General features: G+C 38.4%; 1 protein-coding gene across 1 annotated transcript in view; it reads right to left on the reverse strand.

Annotated features, from left to right (window-relative positions):
- The window catches only part of SEMA3E (semaphorin 3E), a 238,496-nt gene extending 227,726 nt beyond the window's left edge, over window positions 1-10,770 (reverse strand). Inside the window, exon 1 of the mRNA XM_019451311.2 lies at window positions 10,052-10,770. Coding sequence (XP_019306856.2) covers window positions 10,052-10,166 — 115 coding nt within the window. The 5' untranslated portion in view covers window positions 10,167-10,770. The remainder of the gene's footprint in view (window positions 1-10,051) is intronic.
- Window positions 10,771-12,893: the final 2,123 nt, after the last annotated feature.

Raw genomic sequence — 12,893 nt, forward strand, 5'->3', positions numbered from 1 at the left:
GGAAAAGATCCGGATGTATAACAAAAAAAAAAAAAAAAAAAAAAAAAAAAGAAGTGGACCTAATTTCATTAGTCCGAGAAAATACTTCACTGAGAGACGAAGGAGTTCTGGAATCTTATAAACTGCTTTTCCATAATCCACCAATATTCGAGGTTTTCTCATCTGAACTCAGTGATAGCATGACGTGTCCTAATTTACACCATCAATAATCATTAGAAACAGATTTCATTTACATGTTAAATTATTACCTATATGTCATCTAGCAAAAAAAAAATAATAGGTAGAAAATGGTATAGTATATAGTGTACACTCAGGAATTTAAGTATATTTATTAGGATCAAGGGTGTGGTTTGGAAATTTGAATAAACGACACCCTGAACGTAGGCAATGGACCTAAAGGGGAAAAAAGGAAAAAGGTAACATAAGAGTGAGGCTCCCTGTAGCATCATCCCAAACACTTAGCCCAGCGTTTCTCATGCTCCAGTGTGCACGAAGTCACCTGCAGGACTTAAAACACAGCTTCCTAAGCGCCAGAATCACTGATGAAGAAGCTCCCAGGAGAGCTGGTGCTGCCAGTCTCTGACACTTTTCATAGCACCCCAGTGTCTATCTCCTCCGGATCCTAGCTTGGAAGAGGAACAGAAGAAAATCCCAAGCAGCTTCATCTCCTCTGCAATGAAATTCAACTAAGCCTTCTGTCACGCAAATTTTTTAGCAGTAGCTCTATCTCTTCAAAAAAATTAAAGAAGCCTTTATGATTTTGTCATTTTGACCGTAACATGGAAGCCAACGACAGTAATAAAAAGCTTTGTTTTGTTTTTATCCCCTAGATGGTCAACCCCCAGCCTGTAATTACTGGCTTTAGGAATGATCTGGTAAGTCATTTTATTCTATTCACAAGAGTCCTACCAAAAATATTTTTAAAAATTAAAAAAAATTAAATGTTCCTTGCCCTCAAAAATCATAAAATGTTTAAAGACAATTCAATAGAGAATATTTTAAGGCACAACAATAAAATGTATGTTTCCACGATACATGTACGTATTCTACAATAACTGTATGAGATAGATAGTGTTCATCAGTCCCTTTATACTTGTGAGGAAGCTAAGCCTTCGAAGTTCAATGATTTAGCAAGAATAACACAGCGTCAAATAGGATATACGTACTAAAGATTCAGACTCAGGATTTTAAAATTGTGAGTCCCTACTTATTCTTTCCACCAGAACATAATGTTTCCTAATAGGAATTTTTAAAGTATTTTGGAGAAGTTCTACACACTGGGAGGTCTAGTAAGGGAAGGAAAAGAGTCCTAGAGTTGTAGAATTGGAAAGGATCTCAGGAATCACATGATGCATAATAAACTTTTGGAGTCGGGCTTAGGAAAAAAGCCATCAGGAGGCATGAATAGCTATGTGCAATGCTGTCAGCACATTTCCTCTTTGATTTTAGTTCTATAGCGCATCTTGAGCTTTGAATTTAAAGCCCTCTTCATTTCCCATCATTTCCGGGAAGGGAATTGGTCAGAGGGGAAAAGGACAGTGTCCCTAGCTGCCCTCTACTTTCTGCCTCTTTTATTCCCATTTGCTTTGCTGCTTTGCTGCTTTGCTTCTGGTTCTGGAATTAGTTTGGCTACCTAAACCCACCACTGAGACTTATTCTTAGGGACGCTGCTCCCCTTGCTCTATCTTGTGAATAAAACCCTCTTTTTATTCTGGTTCCAATGAATTAAAACTTAAAACTCAGAGAAAATGAACTGAAATGGCCTAGAAATAGATGGGCTTACATGAAGAATATCCTAACTTACACTTAACCCAAGCCTAGCCAAGGTGTAGAGGCGGGGCATGGTCCCTCCTTCCAGGTACCCTAATTCCTTCCTGCTCCAGTCCCCACAGCCTTTACATACCTGGCAGCATGAGCTGTCCATTAGAAACACAGGTGAGACTCGGGGAGCCTGGGTGGTTCTGTCGGCTAAGCGTCCGACTTCGGCTCAGGTCATGATATCAAGGTCTGTGAGTTCAAGCCCCACATCCGGCTCTGTGCCGACAGCTCAGAGCCTGGAGACTGCTTCAGATTCTGTGACTTCCTCTCTCTCTGCCCCTCCCCCACTCACACTCTGTCTCTGTCTCTCTACAAAATAAATAAAAAACGTTAAGAAGAAAAAAAAAAAAAAAGAAACACAGGCGAGACAAAGAGGGTGAGTCGTCCAGGTGGCTAGTAAGCTGTTTATTTTCATATTTCATTATTTCCTAAGTCATGAATTTCACCAACTTTTGAATGCCTAATGAGTATAATTAACTTTGTTATTTAATTCAAAGGTCCTGTCTTCTGTTGATTAGAGAATAAAAATGAAACAAATATTGAAGATTAACTGAGGACCAATAAATATACACCATTCACCAGAAATAAGTTTTCATTCTACTTTTGGGCTAAGATGAGGGTGAAATAAAAATATCTACCTGGAACAAAGCAGAGGAGGAGGAAAAAAGGGAGAGAGGGGTGGTGATAGCAACACAGGGGGTAATCAAAGAATGAAGTGGTAAGAGAAAAAAAGGGAGGTGTCTGGTGATCACCCAGGGAAGACAAATGCAGCAAAAAGTAAAGAAGAAGACGTGAGAGAAGTGGGAGGAAGAAGAGGATGAGGAAGAAGAGGAGGAAAAGGAGAAGGAGAAGCAGAAGCAGAAACAGAAGCAGGAGCTGCTGCTTGGTTATAAATGAGCAAATATGGCTAACATGTCTGGAGGCCCTGGTTGCTTCACTACAATGCAGCCCCGAGAGGCCTGGGGGTGACTGGGGAGAGAAAGCCCTAGCCTTGCTCCTAATGCATGCCTCACCGAGGGAGCCATAAACAGTTCTTCAGGATTCCTTTGTTTCCTTGGCGTTCCTCATGCCAACCTCCATCAGACTCTCCTTTACAAAACACGACTCTAAATCGTTTTGTTTCATTTATATACCCACTCAATGCTCACTATTGAACACCTACTAAGAGGTCAGGAGCGGTGCCCCAGCCCAGTTATCTTACCTGTTTGTGCAAGGGAAGATAGAATGGAAAGCTTTCTTTCACTTTCAAAGCAAACAATACATGCTAGGCTGTTGGCTGCTTATAAGACCCTGTTTTGTTTAACTTTTGACGGTGTGGTTCGGTCCTGGTAATATTAGTTCTGTGTGCTTTACAAAGCTGGGTCTACAATAACCTTTGTTAGTAACTTTTGTTTATGCTGTGGCTTTGGTCTGCTATCTCCAAGGTACCAATCAGAAAAGTTGCAACTTTCCTTTTCCTTGAAGTTCCAACTTCCCAATTAAGGATAAGTTAATTCCTTATACTATCAAAAAATAAATCATCTACAGTGACTTACAAACACGAGAGACCCCAAAATCCGTTGTTCCTTCTAGTCATCTACTCCTATAAGAGCTGGATTTCATGAAATAAAATCTTGGCTTGCAAGTAAAAAACTCTAGTGATTAAGGATCCTCCCTTATTTTAAGTTATAAGTTAATAATTAACTCATGATTGCTTTTAGAATTAAAAAAAAAAAAAAAAGGAACCAGGGGAGGCTAATTCTCACTGAACCTCTGATTCATTGAATAACCTCTGAAAAGCTTCCTACAGTCAAGTATTTGCTGCGCTAATTTGCATGATCTCATGTAATTCTTTCAGGATATTGCAAGTTACACATTACCCCATTTTACAGATGAGGAAATTCATAGTCAGAAAAGAAAGTAACTTGGGATCATACAGCCAGAAGCAAGATTCATATTAGGTATGCCTCCTTCAAAGTCTACAGAGATTTTAGGCCACTGAAGATAGAATGTGAGACAGTTTTGCAATACCTGGGCCTAAACCACTCTTCTGTGTGTACTGTGCCAAGGCCATCAGCTGAGTCCTCAAACAGAGAGCAACAATGGCTGAGAGTTTACTTACCAGGAACAGAAGCAGAAATACATTTCTAAGCCCCAGATATCAAGCAAATCATGGATTTCTCCTTTTCATTTCCACACTAGCTGTGGAGGCAAGATTACCAGGGCAATGGGGCCATTTGGTGGGCATGCCATGAACCAGGCATTAGAACTAAAGAAGGCTGAAAATTTCTTGAGTAATCAGTTGCCTTGGCCAACCCCAGGGCCATATGAAGTCAAGTTATTAATTCCTCAGACTTTCTGTTCTTGAAATCAGCACATTCTTTGAGAGAAAGTGTTCTCTCAATATCAGAGACGAAAACACTTTGTTCAAATGTGGTATTCACATATCTTTTCATTCATAGTCTAGAAAATCCAACCTATAAAATACCCAGTCTTGTCACTGTCATCCATATCATGAGTACAAAGAATAATGCTTGCTTAAGTCCAAGAAATAACTCATGACATTGATAGTTTCTCTTATGCTTCAAATGTTATTTAAAACCATGCTGTGAAAAAATCATTATTAAAATAACCATAATCCTTTGTATAATTTATATAATATTCTTAAGTGTCAGATGTTGGGCTAAAGACTATTACCAACATTTAGCCCTGCGTATTGAAACTAAGAAAATAATCTAAATCTTCACTGTGCACTTTTTGGAAAGTGTTTTAATGGTATAATTTTACTTTTGTTTTGTTTTAAATTCTCCGAGACTGAACTTAGAAGACCACTTTAACACTGCAGTGGCTATGTATAAAGGGGCATGCATGCATGCAAAGTGCCATTTCTGGATTCCTGCAGACTAAATTCCTCTACTAAGCCACAGAAGAGTTTTACACACAAAGATAAAGGAGTAAATCTTTGCGCGCTCTCCCACTAAGAACTCCCAATGATGATTCCAGTAGATATCTTTGATGAAATAAAACTGACTCTGCAGATTGCTAACAATAATAATTTTCACCAGCAATGACCAACTTGATGTTTGGCTCTTTATTATGTTGTCATAATAGAACTGAGGCCATCAAGTTGATCTCATCCCAGAGAGACCCTCTCTATGAAATAGTCTGAGGCTTCAGGACAACTCTGACATAGACAGCAAAGTGACAATATGGCAACAGATTTTTGAAAGAATATTCCATTGGGACCACATGCCCACTGCATATATTTAAGAGTCAAGAACAAGTATCAGTTCTATATTACATATAGGACACTCTCTTTATAAAGACTTGAGAAACGATTTTACTCAACTATGTTATTTTTCAGTCCAAAATTGGCCCAGTTCATTTACAAATTCCATTTACTGCTCATGCTAACTCTGACCTCCCTTCGCCCTATCTCTATATTAAAGCACAACGGCTTTACCAATGTAACACCCAATATCCAGGTAAGAAGTAAATAATTCATATTCATTCAGGGACTTCGATATATCCATATGCATTTCTGTGATACGTGAGCAGTATCTGTCTATAACAAATATCAAAACTACAAAGGATAGCACCATCTAAAATCCTTACACAGACTTCACCCACAGAAAATATATTCTGGGTAAACCAAACTCAACAAAACATACTGTAATTCCTTTCATCTTACCTAGTACTTTTAATTTCACATAAACTATTTCTTAATAAATCTACCACTTAATTCTCACCGACTCTCCCTGCGGGAGAACTGGCACGAGGTTTGTATTTACTCCTGGGTCCTATTTAGCAACTTTCTTCATGAATCATGCCTTATGACCACTTTTTATTTATTAACCACACAGGGATATGTGACTAATGTCACTATTGATAATACTTTGTTACTGGCTGAAAAACCAAAGCTATGAGCTGGGTCAGGAAAAACTGGCTCAGCCACTGCCTCTTTTTTGTATTTGCTCTGGATATGAAATGAATACAGCCTCCAGGATGATCATTTAAAACATTTCATTTTTGTTATGCTCTTCTACAATTCTATCTCAATTTTCTTTCACATAAGTTAGAAAAAGAATCAGAAAGGTGGGGTGTGAGGTGAATATGCGTAATGAATAGATATACTACATACACGCCAATAGCAAAACTATTGGCCATGAATCTTGTAAAAATGCACAGATGCGACCATCTTCTAAATTATTATAACTAGAGATCAAAGGTATGGAAGACGGGATTTGGAGTGAATGCAACCTATCATGATAAACCATATATTTTATGCTAATTAAGACCAACTTCTTTCTTCTGTGTTAACATCATCCTAGCATTTATTGATATCCAAACTCATGCCATTCCCAAAGATTTTTCTCCTTAGGACATGTTTCCATCTAACCTTCTTCATTTATATCAGTCTTCACAAAACATTGATAAAATAATTTTTAGGTTAGAAGGTACTTTCACAGTTTCGTCATTCCATTTGATTCTCTCAAAAACCCAGTAAGATATACAGCGAAAGCACCATTACCATCCCTATTTTCAAATTAAGGAGACTGAGGCACAGACAGTTACCATTAGTATAAGTGGAAGGAGAGACCTCCGACTCTACATCTGAGGTTATGACAACTCTGTATTTAATTGGTTATAATATCGAAATACAGATAGACTAACACTCTTTATCCCACTTTTTTATATGGATAGATATATATTCAATGCTCAAATCTACATTTATAACATCAACATCTGCTAGGAACGATCTTTGGCCATATTTATGCCTTCACTTCTGTATCTCCTCACCAAACATCCTCTGATTACACGGCCATTCTCCTTGGCTTCTGTGACTGTGTCACTCTTTATTGGGTCTTTGAATACCTATCCCATCTGCCAAGCTCCCTTGACTGAATTTCTGGGGTTTTCCATGTATGTTGGGATTTCTTCTTTGACATGGGGCTTTGCTCATTTGTTTTTTCTTCTTTGAGCTCCATGAGCAAGAAGGTTATTTTTGCCTTCCCTGTAACCTCATTAATGCAGGATGGTGAGAGATAAGGAGAGAACAGACATCGACAGAGGGCAGAGGCTGCATCTAGCAGGACTCTTCTCCCTTTATTCTCTTTCCTTCACTTCTGTCATGAGAATCAGAGCTATTTTTCAAGGAAATCCTTGGGTAGAATATTGTAAACTTGCAATAATCACACCAATATTATCCTCTTTAGAGTACTGGCTATAAAGTTGGCCATAATTTTTAACTATTCATAAACACTTAAACACTTGCCTGGTACCGTTAATCTCAACTCAAATCTTGACTGAAAAGTCTTACAAAGCAGAACGGCAACTTGCTATAATTTTATTTGTTAACACAATTTATCTTACACCTGTAGAACACATTAAAGATACAGGCATTGCCTCAACAAGAGTAAATGTGTCATCACTTTATCCACTAAGCTTGCTTCTCAGTTAGGGAGAAATTCAATATTTTCCCACTGCAGGTGGAGCGCAGTGGGAAATCAGCAAGAAGATGCTCTATATCTGATACCAATTTTCTACCTTGTCTCACTCCCTCTCTGCCTTTTCCCCCTTTTAGCTCTAATGATCTCTCCTCCTCTTAAACACTGTTTAAGGACATGCCACATCCAAAGATAGAGAAGGATGGAGGATAGAGGAAAAGGGAAAGTCATTGGCATTTTATGCAATTCAGCTCAAACTTTTTATGTGATGCTGCAACTTCTACCTCTTTTGGGGGAAGAGACATTAGACTTGTGGTCTCAGGTGCCATCTTGATAACGAAGGAGGTAAGAAAAATATTTGTCTTTCTCCCATAGAACATAAACCACCGCTATGAAATGAATCCCTGGAATAATCCAGTAGGCCACCTCTAGAGAGCCTTCGAGATTTATCTGCTGGGGGTCAGGCGGCAGTTCAGAGGTGTTACAGTATTTATATACAGCACTGTTTATATTTTGAAGGACCATGTACTCACAGTATCAATCAACTAATTGATCCATTAGTAAAATTGTACCATTTCTGGTATCATTTAAGGTAGCAAAAGATTATCCTCTGAAATACCCCACCCTTACTTTTTGGATACCTCTAAGACGTCCACTGAATTTCAGAGTGTAAAGAGTAAACGGGCTGTTCAAAGTGTGAAGAGTAGATGGGGCTAAATAGTCCTGCTCCAGCAGTCCTTCCCTTGCACTGAGTCACCTGCAGTGCCTACATTTGCTGCTTCTGGTTGCATCTCCGTGGTGACCTCTCAGCTGATTTTGCTGGCTAACATGCACAAGTGAGAACAGTCTATTTTCAGGTGACTGTATATCGTCTTTGTAGAAAAGCACAACATTGTGCATTTCAGCTAGTGCCATCACATCAAAAGGTTAAGAAAAACCAAAGGGAAATTTTGTGGTACTTTTCAGTCTAGAGTCCACATAGATAGAAGTTCTACTCCCACATCATCTAACACAACCCAAAAAATCAATTCCGGATTCCTCTGATTAAGAGAGGTAGTGGGAGGAAAAAAAAAAAGATGTAGTCAAGGTGAGTCTGAAAACAATAATATGCATAGCATTTAGTTGCATTAGAGAGTTTGGGCATGCTTTGACCAGATTACAAACTCTCTAATGAAATATTAATATGATATATCTTCAAAAATATACTGATAGTGAACTACTGAAAACAAGTACCTAATAATGAGGTATAAAAGGTTGATACCAGGTGTAGTTAGACGAGTGGCTCACCAAAACTGGCAGCTTATCCACTTGGCTACACAAGAAAAACAACCCATTTATTACACTCTTCTCCTGACATCCTTCTTTGTTCACAATTCATCACATCAAATTTTTTACATTTTGATACATTCGATCAAGCTTCTTAGAAATATGCATTTTGATACACACCATGATACATCTTCCCAATTCAAATAATTTGTGCTAATGTTAGGTGCTGTATTTTAAATCCTTCACAGATACACTGTCCATGTGTCTCTTAAACTCATGTTATCTACTGGGGAGTACAGTAGGAAAACTATTTAAACGAAGAAAGTATTCGTAGCTTGTTAACTAGTCTAAAAATGAGAAATTTCTATGGTCCAAATCAGCGGATGACTGTCCAATAAAAATAAACAAACAAAAAAAAGGTCAATCATGGCATCTAAATTTGAGGCTTCCCTTTGTGTTTCTCCCTCTGGTAAAGATTATACCTATACTTTAAAAATACAGGTTTCTGTAACCAGGACAATTTAAAATCTTACACAATGGAAAAGTGGTTCTTATGTAATTGTTGTTACTACAACTGTTATCTGTCTTAGTGACTAATGACAGATAATAAATACTTCGTTCCAGAAAATTTATTCCAAATTACATTTGGGTCAGCAGTCACTTTCTCAATGTGTGGGTTTTGTTTGTTTGTTTGTTTGTTTACAGAAGAATCACCAAATCTATTCATGATTGGCTTTTACTGGTCCTGATGCAAAAGCTATCTTTTGATCATTTATTTATGACCAAATGCTGCTTTACAAGACATAGCTCAGAATAAAATATTTAAGCACTTTCTCCTAGATCTTCAGTTAAGCAATATGAATTTACACAAAAAGAATCAATGCTAGTGAATAGTATCCTGATACTTGAATCGATATAAATCAGTTTACAAGGATTGCTAATAAACGCTGAACATTTTTTTTTGCCAGACATAAAAGAAATTCTAATAATCAGTTCAACTAAAAAGCTAATTCATATCAGTCGTTAGTCATTTTAATTACACGGTGATGACTTTGTCATCATGGGCAAGAAATCATTTTGCTTCTCAGGAATTTCATTTTCCCCTCCTCCTCTCATCCCCATTGTGGACAACACCAAACCTATACTGCACCTCTCTCTGAAGCCCTTCTCCAACATCCGTGTTTCCCATCATGCATAAATTGGTATTCAAATACCTACTGCTAACTTGGATTCAGCCCCTCCAGGCTATTTACAACCTGCTTCCTGTCCTCTTCTGTTGTGTCTGCTAGTGAGTGAACTTCTCATTAATAAAACCTAATATTTACAAGACAAAAATAACATCTCCAAGTTGGCATGCAGTTTTGCACTATTCTCAGATGCGGTGAGTATGACATGCTAATCAGAGGCACTTAGAGTCTTAGGTCAGTTTGGCAATAATGTTTTTCAGCTGCATTTTAAGGGTCTGTGAAGACCAAAGATCTAGGTTAAAGGACTTGATTTTTTTTCTCTTTTTAACAAAAGGATCTAAAAAGGTGACCTACCTTTATGTGACAGACGTAGGCGGGGGTGAGGGGTATCTGCCGTGTGCCCTCCCGTCCAAAGCTCCAGTAAGTAACCCCACAGGAGCCAGGTGACCAGGTTCGAGGCCGATGCCATGCTGCCTGCTCACAGGGCAAGCCCTCCGATCCGCACTTTGAAGGCGGGTCTGAGTTTTACTTAGGACTCCCCTCCGGGGGCAGCGCGTGAGAGGCTTTGTCACAAATCGAACGCGTTGTCATCAGAAAGCACGGTCCCAACGTGCCATTTGCCAGGCTGTATTTGGCTATGTAAGACCTTTCTTCCCCGAGGACAGTTGTTTATAAGCCGGGAGCAGGAGGACATTCCAAGGAGTGAGTCTTTCGAGCCATGTCCTGTCCAGAGCTCTCTTCAGTAACTGTGCGGGTAGACTCCGGAGGAAACTGTGGGTTTTTTTTTTTTTTTAGTCACTTCTGCAAGCGGTTCATTGAGGAAAAAAAAAGCCCTGAGCACACGCACTACCTTCCCCCCGTGGAGCTCTTCTCTTCTGGCTCCTTGAAGCCTCTCCGAAGTCAGCCTCTTGCACTGACTTGCCAAACAGCTAGTTTTAATTCACCTTTCACCTTGCTAATTAAAAACAAGAAGTGCCATTCCCTCCAGGAGTTGCAGGATCCACCCAGCAGGGATGCGTTCTGTCAGCGAGCTGTGTTTACAGGGAAAGTTCAGGCAGGGTTGAGCTGTTTCTAGGAAGTGTTTCTGGTCCACGTGCCCCGCTCCCACCCGCCCTCCCAGTATTACTGGCCCCACGTCACTCAGCGCAGGAGACAAGTCCGCGCTTTGATGGGGAGCGGGGATCAGGAGGGAGAACGGGATATAATAGGCTGATTATTGAAGTACATACAACAGAAGAGGATGGAGCCTCAGGAAGGGCTTTTAAATGCTCGCTCACCAAGATTAACCCTTGAACACACGCAGATTCAGTTTAAATAATGGATGTGTCACCATCCAGCACCCACATTGATTTTTCTTCAGTTTCTGCTGAAATTGTATTTTTTTCACATTTATGGCTTTTTTTAATTGATTACATCTTAGTAATGTATTTTCAACTCTTGTATGTTTCTTGTATGTTTCAAGAGCCTGAAAAACATGTCATCTGTGATTGTTTCATCTGTTAATGTGTTACTACTAACAAATTATTTTACCTAGGCGAATTCTTCAAACCAATTAAAAGCAAAACCTTTTTTTTTTAAAGCAAACCATAAATTTCAGCTCAAGTTTAAGAATACATTTTGAAGTAATTTTCTCCTAGATATGGTAACTATGGAAAAGTTGAGGTTTTCTATAGGACACATCCCAGTAAAGCAGGTATTAGAAAGCACAGGATGTGAAACACATTAGGATTCCACTGCTATGCACTTTCCGAGTTTATTTTCCAAGAACTATGTTTGTGTAAATAAGCTTAACACAATAGGTCAACTTTACAATCTACTTTCAATCAATCTCAAAAACTAAACCAAACACTCTGCAGCGGTTGGCATGGAAATGAATGTTCCTATTTGAAGATACCAATAAACTTGAATAGGTATTTCATTTGATACTTGAGAGTTAAATGGTAAACAAATGATTTCAGCTATGATAACTTTTCTTAATTCTGTTTTTAAATGTTACTGTTAAGGGCACTTCTTGAGAATTATGTTCTTAAAATCATGTAATTATAACAAATAGATAACGCAGGTTACCCTGATACTTTGCGATACAAGCAAATGTAGAACCAGGCGTTATCTACCCATTTTCCTAACCATGACATGTACTATTACAAGCAGAGTATATTTAGGAAAATGTAAATGTCACTGGATATTATAAATAATTAGATTTCCAAGGGCTACAAAAGATAACAAACTCTAAACATTATTTAACAGTAGAGCAACATGAAGTATTTAGAGACTTTTAACCTGGGGTGGTCTCTGTAGGCACATGCATATTTTAAAAGCCAGTCTGATGAGCCACAGACCTAAAGGTAACTCTAAGGGTGATATAATGTACCTCTGGAATCCTCTTTTACTCTCTTCCAGAACTGAAGTAACTAGGAAGTAAATAACAGCTTTTATATGTGTTATCTAATGGTGGGATTCCAGGAAAAGTAAAAGTAGTGTGTATAACTTTTATTACAAATACATGGTTAGTCTTATACAACTGATTTTCCACACAAGATTGTGCAGTGCCCGTTCTAACTCTATGATGGAGCTGAGGCAAGGTAAGGCATTATAACAATTTCATTAGGATATGAAATTCATATCATTAATGTCCTTGAGACAATAAATGTTATGAATGGAAATTACATAAGTACAAGCTACATGCAAAGATTCATCTTCAGTGTTACCATCCTTCAGATTACGTTAGGGTATTTTGAAGTACGTGCCAGAATAACGAACTCCTGTGGATTTCTCAAAATGTGCTCTGGTTTATCCTTCGGTTATCAATGAATGTCATTGCTTATTCCCTTTAACTCCTCTGTGTGTCCTTCTACCTTTCTTTCTAGTCTATAATCTAAAGATGATGCCAAAATTAAAAAAAGACTATTAAAAATACTAAACATCCAGAACTAACCATTGCCTCGGCTGCTCCCATGTGGTTTTATCAATGGAATGAAGAGTCTTTGAGAACAAATCCATCATTTGCCTCATAAAATAAAACAGGAAGAACCCTCCGGGGCAGAGTAACCTTATTATTTATCATCCAAATAAGAAATGTTTTAAGGGTAAAAGAGTCTTCTGTTAATAATCACATATGAACCCAGACCATTATATTCAAATCAGGACATCATGGTAAGCCAGCCTTCATGGGAGAGATTTCTAGGTACCCTTGGGA

Source organism: Panthera pardus, unplaced genomic scaffold, assembly GCF_024362965.1.
Source record: "Panthera pardus isolate Hobbes unplaced genomic scaffold, ASM2436296v1 HiC_scaffold_8, whole genome shotgun sequence".
NCBI lineage: Eukaryota > Metazoa > Chordata > Mammalia > Carnivora > Felidae > Panthera > Panthera pardus.